Genomic DNA, 24,950 nt, shown 5'->3' with positions numbered 1-24,950 from the left:
AACAAAATGTTTCTCTGGTGCACCCACGAACAGTGATCGGCAAAAATATCAAAAGCCTGAATTTTACTTAAGGAATTGCCTGTATGCAAAAAAATCTGGCAGTAAGAATATTAAAATGCAAGCAACTACATACCAAACTCATTTAAAAAGCTATTACAAGACTAATTTCAAACTTTTCAACACACATATCACAGACATGCATGATGCACTTGTAACTGATTTTTATTATTTACAGAAAGGAAGTTACACAAGAGTATGTGGGTGTTTACACAACATATCAAAATAGCACATTATCTTCCTTTAAAATGTACAAAGAAATGCAGAGAAAGTACTCTCAACATAAAAATTTCTTGGAAAACTGAGTCACAGTTTGTGTCAGACAGGAATTGTTGAGGTAAAGGTCTCACAAGATTGCCTGTCATCTAATACAGTGTGCAAAGCTAGAGAAAAATCACAATGTTTGTACAAAATGCCACATAACTTTGGTGCTAAAATTCAGTTTTTGTGAAGTAGTTTGGTATGGCCTCTTCTGAGCAGCCTACAAATGGTGAAGAGGAATGCTACACTACTGAGCAGGTATGTACCTCTGCCATCAGTAAATGTTCCATGACATAATGAAAAACTACTTAGGATATTACAAAATTCTATTATTACTTTTTCTTCTCACATTGCTATTGCACATCTAAACAAAAGTAAAATTCATGTCATATGATTTCCAGAGATTGCAAATCTTGTTCAGTCTACAAATTTCACTTTGTGCCTGAGTTTACACAGGAAACCACATGTGAAAATCTGACCAGGGTGGGTGGGTGTGAATGAGCCATAGGTTTACAGGAAATAAATTGGATGAGGGAGATATAATCCCTGATACTACCTAATGTAATAACCAAAGCAAGTTGTGGCAATGTAATTCAAAGTAAATACCTAGTTCTATCCATTCCACATGCGACATATATCTAAAATATTTTATGTAGTAACTTGAAACAGCAAGTAAAATTGCTTGAAATTGCCAAATTATTTTCAACTGTTGGAACTTTTCTACCTTTTCCTTTCCTGCAAAGTTTCATTTGTTTTATTCCACATAAAAACTGTTTGAAAAACTTTTGAAGTGGATGAAAAAATGTATGTGCCTGGTGGTGGGGTTAGTCTTCCTTGAAGACATGTTTATTTAAAATCTACAAATAATATTTCACCTTAAGTTAAATACTGAAGAGACAGCCACAGATAAATATTACACTACAAGAAAATGTACAGCTCTGACTAAACTTTTATTTGCTTATCAGACTTTGATTCTGTGCACATTAGAATACTTAGTTTAATCTGCAACAATCCACACTTTTACTCCTTTTTGTGTTTAGCCCACTGACTAATTATGAAGTTTCTTGTATTTAAGGTTATTTCTGAGAGCAGTCAGATGAATATACCTTTGTCTAGACTTCTTGTATGAAAGGCAATTATTTAATAAACTTATTGGGTGCAATAGGTTTGCAGTTTACAGTGATACAAATTTTTAAAAATGTGGGAGTCATTTCTTTACCATCCAACCTTTCTTTCCTTCTTTTTTTTTTCTTTTTCAGGAGAAAGAATTATGCTTTGTGCTCTATACTGGAGCATAAAGCGGCTAATGGATGAATCCTATGACAAGCACATCGACAGTTATGTCAGAAATGAATAACTCTTCATGTGCACTTCCTTCTGATAATTTGTTACCTGAAATAGTTCCATACCATGCATGAAATACTGTCACCCAAGAATGATAATTATAAACTTGTTTGTGTGTTATCAATGTTGAATGCTCCAAAATTGCATTAAACCTATGTTTTAATGGCTTTACAGCATAAAAATGTGGCACTACAGTTACATAACTGGTTGTGATAATTGGCATTAAGATGATGCCAGCAAAACAATGAAGCTGTCATTGTTGCCATTTCTATGTGATGCATTAGTCATGATAATGCGTTAGCCACCTGTTTAACGTGTGCATCTCAAGACAAAACAATCATACAGTTATAGATTATATGCCAACAGTTCAATACGCATTTGATGTTATTGTTTTCTAAAGGTATGCATGTCAGTATTTATTGTAGTACTACCACAGGTAGCATTTCCTTATCAGTGAGTGTTCTTGTAGTAATCAAAATGAGAATCATTAAAATATACTTTACACTGAACTGATTACATTCATGTAACTGAAAATGTACCCTTAATTTATGTAGTGCTTCATGAAGAATGTCCGGGATTCTGGTGCAACAAGAAAGTAATTTGTTCGCAACTTTCATGTTTCTGAGGCAACAAACTCCGTAATCATACCACACTGTTAAATTAAACCACCAATTCTATGGACAGATGTTCAAATTACAGAACATTAAGCGATGGAAAAAAAAGGTACAGCTGCTCAATTGCAGGGGGCTTAAGTGACTGGGTGATAGCAACAATCTCAAAAATAGTTGCTCAGACTGCTGAAGTCCATATGGATGTAATCAATCAAATATGATACTTTTAGTGGTAAAGTAATCATTTTAAATCAGTTACTTTTCCAGCACACATGAAACAAGAAGAAGAAATGAGAAACTGTTGAATGATGATCAAAAGATGATAACTTTGGCCACCAGGCAATGACAGCCACAACCAGATGAAGCCTAACAAAGAGTTGTGTTGTGGGATCACGGGAAAGTCAGTAAACACAGTAAATAAACTCAGAAATTATCACAATAATGCATATTTCCATCATGCTTCATTTGTCCTTCTTCCCTATTTTTGCTCTACTTTTATCTACCTGCTTTCCTTTCCAAAATAACAGTAAACAATCTTGTTTCATAGAACAGTCTTAGCTACCTGAATCGATAATATTCAGAACACTAATCTTCATTCATCTCTGGCTTGTGCACTGCCTTCAACGAGCCAGTTTTTCTGCAAGATTTGTCCTCCAAACTGTAGCCTTTGCCAGCACTCCCCTTTCTCCAGTTCCTGTTGGTCCCAGATGAAAGACCTGTTAAGACGTGATGTTTTTGGTTCACAGCTGTTTCACTCTGGATACCATCACCTCAGCTGAGAGTACAATATAAACAAGTTTCACACTAACCATGAAAAGTAGAAATAATTGACTTTACAATGTGTGGACAACATTGAAGCATTCCTAAGTAGGGCAGTTTCAAAGAAAACATGATGCACTTAGTTTTCCCAAAGAACACAGTGACTCATATTGATTACATTCTAGCTGTTGTGGAAGATTCTTATGAGTTGATTGAAGTTATCAAAATTTCATAAAATACAAAGAAAAAACACCTGCCTCCAGTAAAGCTTTTTCTTTCATTAGAAAGTGCAATGCTTTCAACCCCAAACACCCACAGAGCAAAATATGCCTTTATAGAAGGTAAATCATCCATGCATCAAGCCTGTACAAATGAGTATGAAGCAGTAACTTTTTGTATAAATTTTCATTTTCGTCAGAACTGTTTCACCACCTAACTAAATTATTTGTATAAGAGGACCACTGGGAACTGAAGCACAAGGAATGATGAAATTATATGCCAATCATCTGAAAACAAGATGGATCTTCAGGGCCTGCAATGCTTAATGTCTTGTGACACAGCAGGTGTTTTTCCTTCAAATTTTTTGAGTGTAAATCAGTCACATTTCCAGCAATAGCCACAGTACATAAAATTTCATTTTTTTTTTTTTTGTGTCCAAATATTCTGTTTGTTTCTGAAGAACTCATCTTCATAAAATCAGAATCTGTGAAAATAATGTTAGCCACAATATCTGCGTAAAAGGAAATTTGTCGAGAAAACTAATGAAAAAGATGCAGAATTGCAAGCCAATATCTACCTTCAGATGGTGAATTGTTTACTAATGCTGGCATGCATGCACACACACACACACACACACACACACACACACACACACACACACACACACACACACTTAAGTAAAAGTGATGACAATATCCTAGCTTTGCTTTGACTATAGGTGGGTCCTTCTCATCCTGGGGTATCGGTGACCATCTTCCCATTCTACCCCTCTCCTCTCCCCGAGAAAGAAGTTAACAGTTCCAAGAGCTAGGACGATGTCGTCACTTACGTGTCTCTATTGGTAGTATTAAACATTTTCAGCTTCTAAAGGTAAGTTATCACATCAAAGTCTTCTTGAATCTGTTAGGCAAGGCAACAGGCTCTGGTGCTTCTGATGGATTTAAGCATCTTAAAGATACAATAACAGACTTTTTTGGAACAAGAAGTTGCAACTATTCTGCCTGTAAAACTTACCACAGACCAACGACAGTATAACATCAGGGAAGGTGCAAATACATGTGTCATTAAACTCATTAACAATCTGTCTTAGATTTCCTGCCGTACAGAATTGCTTTGATGGAGAGGGTAAGTGCATAGCTCACATAGTAAAAGGTTATAAACATGGCTGCTGACCTCTGGAGTAATTTTTCAGCCAATTCAAGTAATCCAAGCAAGAATTCATTAAAGAAGATCTAACATTATGCCTACTGATAACAAAGCAATCCTCCCACATGTCCCATGTGAGTACAAAACAAACACACACACACACACACACACACACACAGTTCCACCTTTCGGGTCTAGTGCAGCAGGGGATACAACCCGTCGGCTTTGGACAATGACGTCACAAGTCGCCAGAGAGCAGTTTACCATTTTCGCTTTTGCTGTTATGTTTCAGTTTCGTTTTTTTACTGATTGCTTAGTAAAGTGGATCTGTTTATTCTATCTCGTGAGATTTTTTTTAAAAAAAGCCAAAAAACACTTATCAGCCACTGAAGGAAGCTACAACACTAAGAAGAATCACTTCTCGATTGGCCACTTGTGACGTCATTGTCCAAAGCCGACGGGTTGTATCCCCTGCTACACTAGTCCCCACCTTTCAAAACCTACTGATAACAAAGCAACCGTCCCACATGTCCCATGTGAGTACAACACACACACACACACACACACACACACACACACACACACACACAGAGTTCCACCTTTCAAAAATTTAAAATTAGCAGACCCGCGAAAATGCACGATCACAAAAAAATATGCCATGATAAACAACTGAAACATATCTTAAGCCTCCCACCTTTTCTCCAAAAGCCATTAAATTGTAACTCATTATCACCAAGCTTATAGCACCAATAAAAGAAAATCTTGTTATTCTAGTAACTAAAAGGCATCACTCCCACCTATGACTATTTATTTGTGTAAAAAGTCTTGTGTTACAACAGCACTAATTTCAGGTCCAATAGCACATTTCAAGATAGTAGATCTTTTTTACAGACATTTTCTTTAATATGGAGGACATGGAAAGAGGGCTGAAGCAAAACTAAAGATCCAGGTGCATTCATTTATGAATGAAGTGTAATTGACAAAGTTTTTATCTGAATCACAAGATGGCATAAAAATAGCTTTATTAATACTATAATCACAAGTCATTTCTTAATGTACAATGGTTCAGTTATTACAAAATAGTCAAACATTTGTACTAACAATACATAAGCGTATGAAAATTCCACAGAATTATTTTTCAATCACGCAGTTCTGAAAATGTTACTTCCACATTTTCTCGAAGATGGTGTGACAGTTTCACACATGGTCCCTTTTAACAAAAGCTATGAGGAAATATCACATTTTAACAAATAAATGTGTGTCATTATACTTGGTGTCATCTGGTAAATAATATTCGGCAAACATATGACATCGCTGGAGCAATCTGACACTTGTTTGAGTAAACGGAACTATTACTATAAATCTTATGAATAGCGATCGTTACTACCTGCTCAAATGATCCAACAAACTTTAAATGAGATAGTAACAAAACCTACAGGAAATGCTTAACATCTTTACCTGTAAAATAGATCGCTGATAAAACGTTAGCCCAATGGAAAATGCGAAATACACAGAAATAAGTAACAGTGTTTTACAGGCAACCCAGCAGCAACCAGCATTAAAAAACTTTGCACTATGTCCCTCGTACACGTTAAACATCATCATTTCCTGGTTATTCTCTCATACAGCTTCAACAGCCAACTTGGGCATAACCAACTTTCGTAAACAGCCTAATTTTCATGCTCTTAAGACAGCGTGACAGATAGAAAGTGATTTAACGACGCTTTAAAAAAACCTTCTCCTAAAATAAATCTTGCAATACAGAAATCACCTCGCTGCAAATAAAACATACGAACCAAGCATGTCTTTGCGGACAGGTCCGCCTATCTATCACCTTGCTTTCTGCAAGCATTATCGCGTACGTCACAACACACTGACAGCCATACTGTTAACCGGAAGTAGTACAAACAAATTAATGACTTCTTTCACACGAGTATCGACCAACTGAGCTTCTGAAAATGTTTAAAAAATATAAAGTAAATATTTTTCTGGTAACTGTTTCACATCTGTATCCTCTTTCTTATTTAAGAATTCTCATCATCGGTACAGCACTATGGCGGTCGTATGTGGAGCGTGGGACGTGTTGCGCACGGTACAACGTCGATTAAAAGCACAATGCTCTATAATAGAAACCTTTCACTGCTAGTAAAATATTTCGCGTATCTCAAGTTTTAAGTATTAATAATCGTGAAAGTTTTTGATGGCAAACAAGTGGTTCTTCATCCTGCTATCAACATGGCGGAAAACTGCGTAAATTGCAATGTGCCTTTCAAGCTATTCGTCAGGAACATGATACGTATGTGACACACACAACATAAAGAGCTACATTTAATTACGAGTTTACATGTTGAAGGTGACGTAGGTAAATAAAAGGACAGGGGAAACAAAATGAAATGGTTGTGAACGTAAAAGTTTCGTTTAGCTAAATATATTGAATTTTTTTCGATTAATGTACAATTAATTTGCGAAATTATTACTACAGTAGTAGATGCATTTATCATCTACCTGTACACTGAAGGCAATTTACAATTCATGTTAATGATTTCACAGTTACAAATGGTTTGTCAGTCTATTGTCAGGCAAAGGTCCAGGAATTCTGTGGTCTGTATTATCTTCTTTCCCCTCGAGAACCGTTTCTGTGGCTCCCCTTCCCTCTCTGATTGCCCTTGCCCTGAGATTTGTTATTGCTAGTCTGCTCGTTTGAAAACCTTGAACTGGATGAGGTGCTTTTAGCAGGGGCCACTGAGTTCATCTGAGGTGTAGGTTGTGCCTGAGCAGATGCAGAATGCCTGTTTATTAACCCGCCATTACTGCTGTTTGCACTATTCGAGTTGTTCATGTTGTTATTCTGAGATGCAGAATTTTGATTTACCAGCTGTGAGGTCAATGCTGGATTTGGTTCGCTCATATTTAGCTGTTCATTAAACACCATACAAAACTCACCTATTTTCTGCACCTCCCCATTCTTTCCTGAGTACAGGGTTAAACAATTACGCCACACCGAGGCATAACCTTTTATCAGTCGAATAATGTCTCCAGCAGCGATCAGCTGTCCAGGCTCATCCCACACGGATACGTTAACACAGGCAGTGGCATCCGCAACTTTGAATGTTCGCACTTCACGATTCTCCTTTGTGACGGTAGTATGACCAACTTCGAGGACAATAAACACAACGTTTAAATTTTTCATACCTGGCCTTATGTCTTTAATCTGTATAAATTCCATTGTCACTAGTTCAGCATAACACTTGTTCCCTATGAAACTCAAACACGCTAATCCGTACACCAGTCACCACACGTAGCAGTTTTGTTCCACAGGTTTTTCTCCGATTTGCAACACGTTTACAACGAGAAGCACATGGCTGTTACTGGAAATCTCCTCTGGGGGCACGGGCTGAAACAAGTACAGAAAGTATTCAGTTTTATCGAAGCCACAAAAGGGGGAAAATTTAGACTTGTGTACACTGTTTATCACATTTTAAAATCAACCCGCGTAAAAACGTGTTTTTACTGTACATTAGTTTTTTTAATATCAGTAAGAACTTCTAAAAATGCACTACGACACTGTGATAGAGCGATCGTAATCACCTAAATGTCCGATGTCACTTCATTTTCAAGTCTTATCTTAGAGCCACAAGTTTCGCGTCTTCCCTGCCTTTTCACATGCCGCGCTATCCGAACTCCACGACGGTCAGCAACGAACTGGCGCATGATTGGCTGCTCCGTGCAATACAGCAGTAAGTTCGGAAAAGGTCGGCAGCGTTCGTGTGTTGTCCTCGTGCGGAACGTCGCAAGCGCACGCACTGCTGCACGCTCATTAGTCGCCGGGCAGTTGAGTACTTCGTAGTGTGGGAATTTCCACTTAAATAACGGAACTGAATTAAACTAAAAATTTTAAGCTCGGCACTACATGTTTCATTGCAATCAAAAACAGAATTTAACGACTGTGTGAGCATATTGCTTACGTCTTGTTAAAAAACTACTTACAGTAACTTGAAAAAGCAAATGCTTTTCTTTGTTACGTGTACGTATTTGACGATTAAAACTGACTCGTTCGCTCTATTCTCAACCACACGTAGAGTGATTTGCTTGGAGGGTAGTTAAGTCCCATAGTGCTCAGAGCCATTTGAACCCACCACCGAGACCGTTTTTGCGATGCATTGAAATAATTTTTTAATCTCGTTATTGCTGTATTTCCATTACCGCAATACTTTAGACTTCCTGTGTATCTTGTAAGCTCAGTGAAACACAGGAAATGTTAAACATTTTGAGCTAAAGTACCGCATTAATCTCCGCTTCTGCGTGAAGAATGCTGAACTTTCAAGGCGCCGTGTTGTATCTGACCAATCAGCTTACGAAGCCACATACAGAGAGAGAGAGACGATGAGGGAACACTGATGTTATTGGATCAAACAGTATACATGATGAAAGTATAAGACTTTTTTAAATTCATAAAATTCTAGAACTAGAGAAAAGGACCACAGCGATGTCTGATTAAGCAAAAGGACTATCGGTCAAGTGTACCAATATTTTCTCCAAAATAGAAAGGCTCTGATACAGCGTGGCGCACGGAAAAGCGGCCCCGAGTATTAGACTGCTAATTGTCGCCCGCCAATTATCATCAATTCAATAAATTTCAGACCTTTGCTTTAGTTTATTTGTTATTTCTTCATTATCTAATTATTACATGTTTATGTATTTGTTATTGTATCTGCTCATGGTGGGCGACAATTCGTTGGTAATTGACGAGCAGTATGCACCCGGGGCCGGTTTTTCGTGCGCCTCCCGTTATTACCGAACCCTCATACAACACTGTCAGTCAAAAGACATATACCACCATTAAGACATCTTTCCAGGCCGTCCAATAGCTGCAGCCGTTCATGCCTCAGTGCATCTTATAGCACCAAATGCTAATAAGATAACAAGAAATTCTTTTTTTTTTTTAATTTAATTTCAAAGTCACATTAAGTATTATAGATAGCTGGGACAATGGTTAGAGCAGCTTAACATTTCGGTTAAAACTATTTTCATTTGATGTACCCTGTAAAGGGGTGAGTACATTGATAGAGTAGCACAACGCCCAACTACACAACACATTAATCCGAATGAGCAAGTAAACATTATAGATGCTGTAAACCTGCTTTTACAGCAGAACTGCTCTATTTTTCAAAACATATGCAACCTGTCAAACAGATGGTCTAACAATGGATTCCTACTGTCTTCACTGTTGTCAGAAATCTATATGGAGAGATCTGAAACAGAATTCTTTAAATTTGAGCCTTTGGCAAATTATGTAGTGTTGTACTAGGTATGTGGACTATGTGATTTGTATCACGCCAGCTCCACAATCTCTATATATAAAAGACAATGTCCCGACTGACTGACTCGTTCACTGACATTGCCGCCCAGCCCAAACCACTAAGGACAGACACGAGCAATTTGCAGTAGGTGTTGATCCTATAGTGTACGCGTCGTTTAAGAAGGGATTTTTCGAAATTCCACCCGTAAGGGAATGTAATAGGGGATGAAAGGATTTTTAAAAATACGTCGCTATTACACCAATTTTGAATCTAGATCTACGAAAATTGGTACAGTAAAACTTGCTCAGAACGGAATCGCCTGGGACTAAAATAATTTTCCAGATTGTATAAGTTTCCGGATTACACAAAACCTACTGGGCTAAGTAAAGTTTGCCAGGAATCACGCACAAAAGTACGGTAAAATTTTTTAAATGTACCTTCACTTCAGTACAGTAGATGTTCATTTACTGCATATTGAACAATGGAACACTGGACTACTACACAAATTGATGACTAACACGACATTTCTATATTTTTCTTCGAACTTAAAATTCGTTTATTATTGTATGTACATGCATACTATTCCCATGTTCATATTCTTTACATTTCACTTTTTTTTGCCTCATGTCAAGGAAGGAAATGGTTCCAAGTTTGGAGAATTTATGTGTGCTGCAAATTGCACAACATCGTTTATGCATGCAATGGCTTCTACAGGCGTATTAATTTTTCTAGTGACATCATTTTGATCCTCTTCTTCTTCCTTTGTTTCTTATTCGTCATCCTCTGTGATACAGATTTCTATTAAATCTGTTGCTGAAGTGAAAGTGGAGTGAACTGATTGAAAGTCATCACTTCGAATGCACTCATCTGCACTATATGAAATATTTCGAATTTTCGTTAATTCAGCAACTGCTGCTGCATTTTCTTGAACTTCGACGGCCACAGAAGCGTCTTCTTCTTGGCCCCCAAACCCCGCTTTGTTGAAGCACTTGGTGACAGTTTCGGGTTTTATTTCCTTTACTGCCAAGCCAATCCAATTTACTGCATCTGCGACAGAAACTGACCGTGTAAGAGCAAACGCACTTTCGGCTTCTTCAACACTAAGAGTAAGAGACTGCATCAGTAATCGCCTATAATGACACTTGAATGTGTAAATAACCCCCTAGTCCACGGGTTGTGTGAGGCTGGTTGAACCTGGATAGAACCAAGCCAATTTCACGTTTGATAACGTTACTTTCGGATATCAGGTTGCATTGTCTAGGAAAAGGAGAACTGGGCGATTTCCTTTTTTCATTTTGGCATTGAAAGCGCCCAGCCTTTCTTCCATAAGACTACTCACCATCCGCCCCTTTTTATTGCTTCGCCATGTGACTGGAAGCTTACTGACGTCTATGGTTTAAAACAAAGCGGGTTTGCCGCCCTTACAATCACCAGTGGCTTCTCCATTTCGCCTAACATGTTTCCACACAGCACTACAGTGAGTCTTTCCTTGGACATTTTTCCACCGGTGCACTTTTCACCTCGAATTGCTAGCGATTTTGAAGGCAGCCCGCGATAAAATAGTCCACTTTCATCTTCACTGAACACGTCTTTCGGGTCATAATTCACAATTAAGTTGGACAGTACTGTCTTCCATTCTGTTGCAACACTTTCCTGTACATCTTTAGCTTCCCCACACACTTCATCCCACACAATGTTGTGCCTAGCTTTGAAACTGTAGACCCATCCTGTGAATGCCTTGAACTCCGTAATTCCACGCTCTTTAGCGACTTTCTGAGCCTCACTCTGCAAACATGGGTCAAGATAAAGGTAAGTTGTTTGTCCGCCCACATACAAACCATTCCCACACTATTTCGTTAATTTCTTCATTTCCGGGCTTCTTCGCCTTTCTTTTGATCTGCCAGTTCCTTTCATACACTCGTTCCAAATCTTATCCTTATTTTCTAACCCTCCGTTGCTCGCGCAGATGACACTCGTCATCCACATGACTTTCCCGTGCAATTATCAACGACAGGGCTGGATTGAGTTCGTGCCATTTTCAGTGCCTTTCTGTTAACTCTCCGGCTGTTAGCTCCAATCATTGTTGGCTTTCAGCTACGAAAGATACATTGTTTATGAAATATTATTATAGTCTGGAGGACACTTGTCATCTGCGCGAGCTCTGCTGCCACAATCTGAAGCAAATTAAGTCTGTATTACTTTATTGCTTTCCTAGATTCAATCGATCTTTCATATGCGTAAATTTAGACGCATTGAAACTGATTGGAGTTACCTTCCATGTTACCTAGTATTCTCTTTATTTTTAAATCGTGGAAGAAATGTCAAATGCAAAAAACCTCGGACAGAGTTTAGCTGTTGTTGTTGTGGTCTTCAGTCCTGAGACTGGTTTGATGCAGCTCCCCATGCTACTCTATCCTGTGCAAGCTTCTTCATCTTCCAGTACGTACTGCAACCTACATCCTTCTGAATCTGCTTAGTGTAGTCATCTCTTGGTCTCCCTCTACGATTTTTACCCTCCACGCTGCCCTCCAATGATAAATTTGTGATCCCTTGATGCCTCAAAACATGTCCTACTAACCGATCCCTTCTTCTAGCCAAGTTGTGCCACAAACTTCTCTTCTCCCCAATCCTATTCAATACCTCCTCATTAGTTACGTGATCTACCCACCTTATCTTCAGCATTCTTCTGTAGCACCACATTTCGAAAGCTTCTATCCTCTTCTTGTCCAAACTGGTTATCGTCCATGTTTCACTTCCATACATGGCTACACTCCATACAAATACTTTCAGAAACGACTTCCTGACACTTAAATCTATACTCGATGTTAACAAATTTCTCTTCTTCAGAAACGATTTCCTTGCCATTGCCTGTCTACATTTTATATCCTCTCTACTTCGACCATCATCAGTTATTTTACTCCCTAAATAGCAAAACTCCTTTACTACTTTAAGTGTCTCATTTCCTAATCTAATCCCCTCAGCATCACCCGATTTAATTTGACTACATTCCATTATCCTCGTTTTGCTTTTGTTGGTGTTCATCTTATATCCTCCTTTCAAGACACTATCCATTCCGTTCAACTGCTCTTCCAAGTCCTTTGCTGTCTCTGACAGAATTACAATGTCATCGGCGAATCTTAAAGTTTTTATTTCTTCTCCATGGATTTTAATACCTACTCCGAATTTTTCTTTTGTTTCCTTTACTGCTTGCTCAATATACAGATTGAATAACATCGGGGAGAGGCTACAACCGTGTCTCACTCCTTTCCCAACCACTGCTTCCCTTTCATGCCCCTCGACTCTTATAACTGCCATCTGGTCTCTGTACAAATTGTAAATAGCCTTTCGCTCCCTGTATTTTACCCCTGCCTCCTTCAGAATTTGAAAGAGAGTATTCCAGTCAACATTGTCAAAAGCTTTCTCTAAGTCTACAAATGCTAGAAACGTAGGTTTGCCTTTTCTTAATCTTTCTTCTAAGATAAGTCGTAAGGTTAGTATTGCCTTACGTGTTCCAACATTTCTACGGAATCCAAACTGATCTTCCCCGAGGTCCGCTTCTACCAGTTTTTCCATTCGTCTGTAAAGAATTCGCGTTAGTATTTTGCAGCTGTGACTTATTAAACTGAAAGTTCGGTAATTTTCACATCTGTCAACACCTGCTTTCTTTGGGATTGGAATTATTATATTCTTCTTGAAGTCTGTGGGTCTTTCGCCTGTCTCATACATCTTGCTCACCAGATGGTAGAGTTTTGTCATGACTGGCTCTCCCAAGGCCATCAGTAGTTCTAATGGAATGTTGTCTACTCCCGGGGCCTTGTTTCGACTCAGGTCTTTCAGTGCTCTGTCAAACTCTTCACGCAGTATCTTATCTCCCATTTCATCTTCATCTACATCCTCTTCCATTTCCATAATATTGTCCTCAAGTACATCGCCCTTGTATAAACCCTCTATATACTCCTTCCACCTTTCTGCCTTCCCTTCTTTGCTTAGAACTGGGTTGCCATCTGAGCTCTTGATATTCATACAAGTGGTTCTCTTCTCTCCAAAGGTCTCTTTAATTTTCCTGTAGGCAGTATCTATCTTACCCCTAGTGAGACAAGCCTCTACATCCTTACATTTGTCCTCTAGCCATCCCTGCTTAGCCATTTTGCACTTCCTGTCGATCTCATTTTTGAGACGTTTGTATTCCTTTTTGCCTGCTTCATTTACTGCATTTTTATATTTTCTCCTTTCATCAATTAAATTCAATATTTCTTCTGTTACCCAAGGATTTCTATGAGCCCTCGTCTTTTTACCTACTTGATCCTCTGCTGCCTTCACTACTTCATCCCTCAGAGCTACCAATTCTTCTTCTACTGTATTTCTTTTCCCCATTCCTGTCAATTGTTCCCTTATGCTCTCCCTGAAACTCTCTACAACCTCTGGTTCTTTAAGTTTATCCAGGTCCCATCTCCTTAAATTCCCACCTTTATGCAGTTTCTTCAGTTTCAATCTGCAGTTCATAACCAATAGATTGTGGTCAGAATCCACATCTGCCCCTGGAAATGTCTTACAATTTAAAACCTGGTTTCTAAATCTCTGTCTTAATTCTAAATCTCTGTCTTACCATAATCTATCTGATACCTTTTAGTATCTCCAGGATTCTTCCAGGTATACAACCTTCTTTTATGATTCTTGAACCAAGTGTTAGCTGTGATTAAGTTATGCTCTGTGCAAAATTCTACAAGGTGGCTTCCTCTTTCATTTCTTCCCCCCAATCCATATTCACCTACTATGTTTCCTTCTCTCCCTTTTCCTACTGACGAATTCCAGTCACCCATGACTATTAAATTTTCGTCTCCCTTCACTACCTGAATAATTTCTTTTATCTCGTCATACATTTCATCAATTTCTTCATCATCTGCAGAGCTAGTTGGCATATAAACTTGTACTACTGTAGTAGGCATGGGCTTTGTGTCTATCTTGGCCACAATAATTCGTTCACTATGCTGTTTGTAGTAGCTAACCCGCACTCCTATTTTTTATTCATTATTAAACCTACTCCTGCATTACCCCTATTTGATTTTGTATTTATAACCCTGTAATCACCTGACCAAAAGTCTTGTTCCTCCTGCCACCGAACTTCACTAATTCCCACTATATCTAACTTTAACCTATCCATTTCCCTTTTTAAGTTTTCTAACCTACCTGCCCGATTAAGGGATCTGACATTCCACGCTCCGATCCGTAGAATGCCAGTTTTCTTTCTCCTGATAACGATGTCCTCTTGAGTAGTCCCCGCCCGGAGATCCGAATGGGGGACTATTTTACCTCCGGAATATTTTACCCAAGAGGACGCCATCATCATTTAATCATACAGTAAAGCTGCATGTCCTCGGGAAAAATTACGGCTGTAGTTTCCCCTTGCTTTCAGCCGTTCGCAGTACCAGCACAGCAAGGCCGTTTTGGTTAATGTTACAAGGCCAGATCAGTCAATCATCCAGACCGTTGCCCCTGCAACTACTGAAAAGGCTGCTGCCCCTCTTCAGGAACCACATGTTTGTCTGGCCTCTCAACAGATACCCCTCTGTAGAGACCCTAATGTATGGTTGGAATGGTTCAATGAGCTGAGTGATGAAGATGCTCACAGTAATAGTGCTGACTCAGAGACTGAGGATTCTGTTCATGAAAACAGTCATGATTCAGGAACAGAACAAGAAGTGTCAGAAAATGAGAATATGAATCACAGGAAGAAGTAACTCAAGAGGATGCTGTTTTTAGGGAAAGATGGAATAACTAAACGGAGGAAAAGTGAATATCCTACCAGTGTTAAAAGGAGATCTAGTAATTTTGTTACGCGTTTTCCTGGACCAAAAAGTCAAGCTCGTATAAAAACACAGAAATAGAAATTCTGAATTTGTTCTTCGATGAAAACATAATAAGCATTATCGCAACATGCCCTAATATATACATCAATTAAGTTCGTGGTAACTTCTCTAGGGAAACGGACGCTAAAGAAACAGATGCGATAGAGATTAGAGCTATCATTGCTTTGTTATATTTATGAGGATCTTTCAGATGTTCTAGGAAGAGTATATCGAAATTGTGGGAGAACTCAAAGGGAAACGGACTTGAATCGTGTTATTTATGCATAAGTGGAAACCGATTAAGGTTTCTGTTGAGATGTCTGAGGTTTGATAATATCCGTGGTAGAGGTGTTGGCAGAGAGATTGACAAGTTGGCTGCTATCAGAGCTATCAGAGTGGTACTTGAACTATTCACGAACAATGGCCAAAAATATTTTTCATCTAGTTAATATCTTACTGTTGACGAACAGCTTTTGGCATTTAGAGGAAACGGCCCGTTCAGGAAATATATTCCTAGCAAACCAGCAAAGTATGGGTTAAAAGTGTTTGCTTTAGTTGGTGTAAAAACAGCTTACACTTTGAATTTAGAACAGCAACAAGAGGGGCCATGTAATGCCAATAATTCTGCTGAAGATATTGTTCTTCGAATGGTCAAATTGTTTCAAACGTTAGAATATATTATACTATGTACAAATATTAAATGTATTATATTTAGATTTAATAAAAAATCATAATACCAGTCATAAAGACCGTTCAAAGTATACAAATAGAGACTGATGACCATAGATGTTGAGTCCCATAGTGCTCAGAGCCATTTGAACCATATACAAATAGACCGCTTGCTTTGTGGATGACACCAGTCATGCGCGCGAGTGACGGTCACGAATTTTCGCGCGACTAACGAGGGGTTACAGTCTTATAAATTTGTGTTTTACCGCATTTGAGACGCAACATAATTTTGCTCACAGAGAGTTTGTATTTCACACTCGTCTTGATTACTTTAATCTTTTCGTTAAGAATTGACGACACATACCGTTTGTTTGACATCATGTTACTGTCTCTCTTAAAGTGCTACTAGTCAACTGAAACTGGCAGAAAATAATGACCTTGCCGGGCAAAACCGTTGTTTAACAGAACAATACCCACCTCTTTCACTGTGCACATTGCAGCAGACTGTTGGTAGATGCGCAACAATGTTCCTATATGCGCCGCCGTGCGTCAACAGTGAGGAGAAAGACAAAGCCAACAAGCAGAGTGCCGACGAACGAACTGTTTCCTTTGTTGTACTGTGCCGACACTGAGCGTAACTTATTCGTTGTTGCGCAGAGCTCAGTCCACACCATCAGCGCCGCGCTGGACCTCTTTTCTTGGTTTTGCGCCGCGTAACAGATGTGTTAAAAGTAACGTCCTTGTAGAGTCGTGAATAACTAATGAACTGTAACACAGCAGTACTGTATAAGCTCTTTTCCGCATTATACAGTGAATTATTAAGTATGGCCGGCCTTGGTGGCCGAGCGGTTCTAGGCGCTACAGCCTGGTAATAGTGCTGACTCAGAGACTGAGGATTCTGTTCATGAAAACGGTCATGATTCAGGAACAGAACAAGAAGTGTGAGAAAATGACAGGCGCTACAATCTGGAACCGCGCGACCGCTAAGGTCGCAGGTTCGAGTCCTGCCTCGGGCATGGCTGTGTGTGATGTCCTTAGGTTAGTTAGGTTTATGTAGTTCTAGGAGACATGACCTCAGAAGTTAAGTCCCACAGTGCTCAGAGCCATTTTTATTAAGTATGTTCTAAGGTTTGCTTTCAGTTTCCGCGTTAGGCAAAAAAATCAGCGTATAAAAGTGCACTGAATGCGTCGGAACTGAAATACTTGTATGGTTTGGGCAGATTTCCGAGTTGTACACGTACAGATCTGAGCAAATTTTACTGTAGTTTCTCGGACAGAAGTAAATAAATACATGTTTCAGCATTTCTGGAAATTTAACCCCTATGGGGGTGAAATAGTGAGTCAAATTTTTTTAAAAAAATAAATCATTATTAAAGAACTAATGAAGAATTTTAAGCTACATCTATGAAAATTGGCACTTGACATCTTGGTTTCAAATTAGAAAATGCGTGTTTCCATGCTTTTGGAAATTCATCCCGCAAGAGAGTAAAATAGGGGATGAAATGTTTTGTGAACATATTTCATTATGCAAGCATTTTTGAAGCTAAACCTATGAAAATTTTATACTTGGTTCCTTTGTTAGAAATTTAAAAAAAGGTATTTCTCTGTTTTTGTAAATTCAACCTCTTAACGGAATGAAATAGAGGGTGAAATGTTTCACAAAAATAATTTATTTTGAAAGCATTTTTAAAGTTAGATCTTTGAAAATTGGTATTTGGCTCTCGGTTAGAAATGAAAATATACGCGTTTCACTGTTTTTAGAAATTCAGCCGCTGAGGATGTGAAATATGCCCAGACTGAACTGACTCTTCATCGCCCAGTCCAAACCGCCAAGGATAGAAACTTGAAATTTCGAGAGAGTGTGGATCTTACACTGTAGGTATCGTTAGGAAGGGATTGTTCGAAATACCACTCCTAAGGCGATGAATTAGGAGATGAAAGACTTTTTGAAGATATGTGGCGTTAAGGCAACTTTGAAGCTAGAACTACAGAAATTGGTATTTGGGTTCTCAGTCAGAAATAAAAAAAGTGAGTTCCCGCACGTTTGGAAATTCAACTACTAAGGGGGTAAAATAGTGGGTGAAAGTTTTTTTTTTTGGAGACACATCATTATTAAAGTACTACTGAAGCATTTTTAAAGCTTCATATATTAAAACTGGTATTTGTCTTCTCCGTTAGAAATAAAAAATACTTGGAAAATGAACCCCTACTAAGGGATGAAATTTTCTATGGAAATATCATCATAACAACTCAAATGCCGCGTGGGATTAGCCGAGCGGTCTAGGCGCTGCAGTCATGGACTGTGCGGCTGGTCCCGGCGGAGGTTCGAGTCCTCCCTCGGGCATGGGTGTGTGTGTTTGTTCTTAGAATAATTTAGGTTAAGTAGTGTGTAAGCTTAGGGGCTGATGACCTTAGCAGTTAAGTTCCATAAGATTTCACATACATTTGAACATTTTTTTGAACAACTCAAAAGGCAGGATTAACGAAGACCTCTGACTCCAGCTACCAGATGCGCTTTTCTGTCAGAAGTGGATAAGAAAAAGCCCATGCTTCTATGGCCTTAATTAGTGTTAAAAGTTTAGACGATACTGCAATTTGTGAACACACAAAAAATCGATTAAAGAAAAACAAAACAAACAAAAAATGCGCATACTATACAGTCTACGCGAGCGAAGCAACGAGCGCTAAGCTAGTTTCGAATAAAAATTCAACAAGCTGCATGAAAAAATACACAGTTCAATGTGGAACTGAGGTGCAGTTGGTCAAAACAGACTCTTGAAAGCTTTCAACTATGAAGCGCAATTGGTTGCAAGCGAAAACAATATCGTCTACAGAGCTGCAACAACATAGTGGCGTTATCATAGAGACTTATTCAAAATCACGTTACATGATTGGCAGAGGCACACGCACGAAGCAGCCGTGCCAAGATCATTGCTACTGTTGGGGATCTGCTTGTGCCGACGCTACTTTATGTGGTATGGCCGTCAAATTCCTGTAAATTAGTATACTGTAAATATATAGACAGGAAGACCCCTGTTTAAAATATATAAGGGAATGAAACATCCATAGGCTTCTCTAATGGTTCAAATGGTCCTGAGCACTATGAGATTTAACATCTGAGGTCATCAGTCCCCTAGAACTTCGAACTACTTAAATCTAACTAACCTAACGACGTTACACATATCCATGCCCGAGGCAGGATTCGAACCTACGAGCGTAGCGGTCGCGCGGTTCCAGACTGAAGGGCCTAGAACCGCTCGGCCACAACGGCCGGCAGACTTTTCTAATCCAGCTACCTCAGAGTACCCAGATCCTTATAAACTTGTTGGATTCCACTTTCTGGTAAACTGTTTGTTCTGTCAAAGTCTGATTAGCCAGTATAGTTTGGTTTCATAGGCTTACAAGAGGCGAATGCCATATATGGTAGCAGTTGGTAGATCCGATGTTGGTCAACAATAAGTTACGTTCATTACATCTACATGCATAATCCACAAACCATTGTAAAGTGAACTACAATTCACACCAATATTAGCTATTATTTTATTCTCATGATCCCAAGAGAATATAAAGTGCAATGTGGACAAATGTTTATGATTATTTTATTATCATTATCCCAAAATGAGATAAACGATTATCGCTACATAACTGTCGCTCATAGTTCTTTGAATTTTTTTATTTAGTTTTATTTTATTTATTCTATTTTTTGCATGGACCACCACTCATGACTTTTGTAGGCGTCATAGCAATTTATTACAAGTTCCGCACAAACAGAGCAGATGCAGTTTATATATGTATAAGTGACTGCATGCAGGCCTGCACGATACATATAGAGGATGTTACAAAAGGGTACGGCCAAACTTTCAGGAAACATTCCTCACACACAAATAAAGAAAAGATGTTATGTGGACATGTGTCCGGAAACGCTTAATTTCCATGTTAGAGCTCATTTTAGTTTCGTCAGTATGTACTGTATTTCCTAGATTCACCGCCAGTTGGCCCAATTGAAGGAAGGTAATGTTGACTTCGGTGCTTGTGTTGACCTGCGACTCATTGCTCTACAGTATTAGCATCAAGCACATCAGTACGTAGCATCAACAGGTTAGTGTTCATCACGAACGTGGTTTTGCAGTCAGTGCAATGTTTACAAATGCGGAGTTGACAGATGCCCATTTGATGTATGGATTAGCACGGGGCAATAGCCGTGGCGCGGTACGTTTGTATCGAGACAGATTTCCAGAACGAAGGTGTCGCGACGTTCGAAGCAATTGATCGGCGTGTTAGGGAGCGCGGAACATTCCAGCCTATGACTCGCGACTAGGGAAAACCTAGAACGACGAGGGCACCTGCAATGGACGAGGCAATTCTTCGTGCAGTTGACGAAAACCTTAATGTCAGCGTCAGAGAAGTTGCTGCTGTACAAGGTAACGTTGACCACGTCACTGTATGGAGAGTGCTACGGGAGAACCAGTTGTTCCCGTATCATGTACAGCGTGTGCAGGCACTATCAGCAGCTGATTGGCCTCCACGGGTACACTTCTGCGAATGGTTCATCCAACAATTTGTCAATCCTCATTTCAGTGCAAATTTTCTCTTTACGGATGAGGCTTCATTCCAACGTGATCAAATTGTAAATTTTCACAGTCAACATGTATGGGCTGACGAGAATCCGCACGCAATTGTGCAATCACGTCATCAACACAGATTTTCTGTGAACGTTTGGGCAGGCATTGGTGAGTCTTGATTGGGCCCCATGTTCTTCCACCTACGCTCAATGGAGCACGTTATCATGATTTCATACGGGATACTCTACCTGAGCTGCTAGAACATGTGCCTTTACAAGTACGACACAACATGTGGTTCATGCACGATGGAGCTCCTGCACATTTCAGTCGAAGTGTTCGTACGCTTCTCAACAACAGATTCGGTGACCGATGGATTGGTAGAGGCGGACCAATTCCATGGCCTCTACGCTCTCCTGACCTCAACCCTCTTGACTTTCATTTATGGGGGCATTTGAAAGCTCTTGTCTACGCAACCCCGGTACCAAATGTAGACTCTTCGTGCTCGTATTGTGGACGGCTGTGATACACTACGCCATTCTCCAGGGCTGCATCAGCGCATCAGGGATTCCATGCTACGGAGGGTGGATGCATGTATCCTCGCTAACGGAGGACATTTTGGTCATTTCCTGTAACAAAGTGTTAGAAGTCACGCTGGTACGTTCTGTTGCTGTGTGTTTCCATTCCATGATTAATGTGATTTGAAGAGAAGTAATAAAATGAGCTCCAACATGGAAAGTAAGCGTTTCCGGACACATGTCCATATAACACATTTTCTTTCTTTGTGTGTGAGGAATGTTTCCTGAAAGTTTGGCCGTACCTTTTTGTAACACCCTGTGGAGGGAGGCGCAGACAGAAGTAGCCCGTGTAAGGAAATGCAATGAAATTGCGGAAACGAAGAGTTAAAATGAACATATCATTTATTTAGAATGAAAAATACATTTATAGATGATATTTAAAGTGATCCCCTGCAACATCAATACACAGCTGCGCACATCTAAGCATATTCAGATAGACCCGCCGCAAAGTTCGGAAATTGATAGTGGCTACTTTAGGGCTGATGTTGTCTTTCAGTTCCACTATTGTGGTGGATTTGTTTCCTAGACCTTCCTCTTCAAGAGTCTCCGCAAGAAGATCACATTTTGTTAGATCCGGTGAACGTGGTGGCCATAAATGTTTCACCCCTCAGTGAAGACACCATAGACTCGTTCTAGGATCGTACTTTAGACATGTGGCATACTGCCCCATCTTACTGGAGGAAGCAGAATTATCTTTCATATTCAATGAGTTGAGCACAAAATAAGTCAAAAATCTCTATAAATGCAGCAGTGTTGAGGGCAAGGTAAAATACTGTTGGTACAATGATGTGCGTTTCTGTTACACCGCACCAAACGCCGATTTGTCCATCATGGAGTGGTCGCTGACACACAGTGTTAAAGTTTCCGTTGCCTAGTACCTCGTGTTCTGTGAATTCACATGACCGGAAAAACGAAACCATGCTTCAACACTCATAACGTAATGGAAAGGGTCTAACAAAGCATCGTTGGTGTTATTCAAAAGCCACGTGACCTGCACGAATCTGACTGTCCTTCAGTAATACAAGAGCTGCACAACCGTGACACGATATGGCTTCGTATTAAGACATTTCAATATCCGCTTGCAACTTCCCCTACTTACATTCGCCTGTAGGGCCAATTCAGGAGTAGACTTCTTTTGGCTCCGAATAATTTTTCGGTGAATGTCTGTAATAATTTTGGTGTGCGAGTTGAAGGAATTCTTCGTCGTTTTTCATTTTGCACAGATCTATCTATAGGTACTCTAATTTTTATACAGACTCTATATTGTTCTCTCTGCTGGTAGTCCTCTATTCGGATACTTGACCCCAAAAAAATTCGCGAGTTTCCTCAATCGAACTAGTTTTTAATATGCTTCCACAATTTCAGTTCTTTCTTCTATCGAGAAGGTCATTTTGCAGACCACAAAGAGTAACGTCTAACTTCACACATGAAATAAACTGAAATACTGACAGAATAATGCTAACAATTGATTACTGCATAAAACTGTCCCCTGTTGTAGCTGTTTACTCCATTTCAGAAATCGAAATATGACATTCCCAATCAGAGGGTAGGCAGGCTACTTTTAACTACGCCACCCTGTGTATGTGTACTTAATAAGACGACAGAGTTTACAAGTTGTGTACAAACAGAGAGCAAATACATTTTATGTATGCATAAGTGATACCATATACATGGTACAAATATCAGCGCACCTAGTAGAGACAACAGAATTGGATAGAACGACATAATTATTACATATGTTCCGATTTTAAATGACTAAATGTACAGACATTTCGATTTAGTTTAATATTAATATTCACTCAAAGAGTATAAGCACTGATCAGTCAAGAATAACTTCAATTTCGCTTTAAATAAGTTACCTTTGTGACACCTAATAGAGCTTGGCAGTTTATTATACCACATATGGGCATTAATGCATGGAGTATGGTCTGTTGTTTTTAGCACAGTTATTTCTCTGTAGTAGCAGTCTTCCTTATATTATAGACATGCATATCACAGCACTTGGCCGATTTGTTTCTATGTGTCGCAAAAAGTATAATAATCTGTAAAGATACAGTGAGTTGACGGTGAGGTATTTATGATTTACAATTATTTCCCTGCAGGAGTCTCTGTATGCTTTTGAAAAGATAATTCTGACTCCTATTTTCTACAGGGTTAATATTCTGTTAAAATGTTTGTTAGCAGCACTCCCCCCATATCTCTGCCCCATTACTAATTTGTGCAAAAATTATCCCGTAATAAACTGTTTTTAATGTCTGATCAGAAAGTGTTTTTAATTGCTGGCTGATTAGATGTAGTAAATTACTTATTTTATTCCACTGGGTTTCGCGAGTATTTTCTCAAGTTCCCAGAGCATGTCTGTTACGTACTTTCGTACTTTCAGTACCGACCTGTTAACAATCATAGCAGCATGGTTCTGAGTTCGTTGCCTACTTTGTACACATTACCTGGAGCAGCATTCTGGAATCGATCCCACAAGCTTATTCTCTGTAGTACTATTTACATGTGCAACGTACTTCTCCAGAATCCTTCCAACAAATCTTAGTCCTTCATTTGTTTCCCGTGCGTCTGATTCTAGGTGTTTGTCTCATTTCATTTTGCTTCGTGGTATTATTCCCTAAACATTTAAACTACTCTAGTGTCCAAAATTAAAGCAACAAACGGAAATTTTACAAGGTTGCGTTTATTTTGCCACAAAACAGTGTGAACAGGTGATACTAAATTAGAAACAATGTAACGAATACAGAACGTAAACAACCGCAACATGCATAACGGTAGACAAAAATGTTCTTCGTTTCTTCCAACATAACGGATTTGCACAAGAATTCCGACAACTGGTTAATTGTGCTCAGTGTGGGGTGTGACCACCTCTGGTAGCAATATAGGCCTGACAACAATGGGGCATGTTGTGAATGATGTAATCAAACAACGCCCATTGTTCGTGCAGAGCTGTTCACAGTCTTGGAGAGTGGCTGGTGGATGATGCCGTGGTGCAAGCCGTGTCCCTGGTGCTCCCCAGACATGCTCTGTGGGATTCAAATCAGGAGAGCGAGCATACCACACCATGCGTGCAACGTTTACCATTTCCGAGAAAACATCAGCCACCTGTGCTCTATGAGGTCGAGCATTATCGTCCATCAGTACGACATCTGGGCCCACAGCACCTCGCAGCAACCGTAGATGAGGTCCCAAGATCTTGTCACGATACCTGACAGCAGTTAAACCCTGCCGATTCACCTGTACAATTTCGTGAAGAGGACTTCGAGTGGTAAACATAATTTCTGCCCACACCATTAGGGATCCTCCTCAATATCGGTCTCTTTCCACAATGTTTGGGTCCCGAAATCGTGTTCCACGTTCCCTTCAGATGCGAATCCATCGAGAATCACGCTCCGGACTAAATCGGGACTCATCTATGAAAACAACATTGGTCCACTGTCCGACCGTCCGGGTGGAATGTTGATGACTCCACCCTAGGCGTTCCCTTCTGTGAAGACGCGTCAGCTGTAGACATACAGCAAGTCACCGGCAACAAAGGCCATTCTGCCAAGTCTTCTGCACACCGTTTTGCCTCGGTACAACACGTCCAGTGGATGCTGGC

At 39.6% G+C, this 24,950-nt stretch overlaps 2 protein-coding genes across 2 annotated transcripts in view; both read right to left on the bottom strand.

The window, feature by feature from the left end:
* The window catches only part of LOC126480790 (solute carrier family 35 member C2), an 87,138-nt gene extending 80,480 nt beyond the window's left edge, over positions 1–6,658 (bottom strand). Inside the window, exon 1 of the mRNA XM_050104101.1 lies at positions 5,856–6,658. Coding sequence (XP_049960058.1) covers positions 5,856–6,002 — 147 coding nt within the window. The 5' untranslated portion in view covers positions 6,003–6,658. The remainder of the gene's footprint in view (positions 1–5,855) is intronic.
* Positions 6,659–6,809: 151 nt separating this feature from the next.
* Positions 6,810–8,097, bottom strand: LOC126480791 (SOSS complex subunit B homolog). The gene is made up of 2 exons (XM_050104102.1): positions 7,986–8,097; positions 6,810–7,791 (listed from the first exon to the last, which is right to left on the bottom strand). The coding sequence occupies exon 2, from the start codon at positions 7,621–7,623 to the stop codon at positions 7,006–7,008; it is 618 nt and encodes a 205-aa protein (XP_049960059.1). The 5' UTR covers positions 7,624–7,791; positions 7,986–8,097; the 3' UTR covers positions 6,810–7,005.
* Between the last annotated feature and the right edge of the window lie 16,853 nt (positions 8,098–24,950).

This window comes from Schistocerca serialis, chromosome 5, assembly GCF_023864345.2.
Source record: "Schistocerca serialis cubense isolate TAMUIC-IGC-003099 chromosome 5, iqSchSeri2.2, whole genome shotgun sequence".
In the NCBI taxonomy this organism is placed as follows: Eukaryota; Metazoa; Arthropoda; class Insecta; order Orthoptera; family Acrididae; genus Schistocerca; species Schistocerca serialis.
Note: the sequence above shows the minus strand (reverse complement) of the source record. Positions and strands in the feature narration are given on the sequence as shown.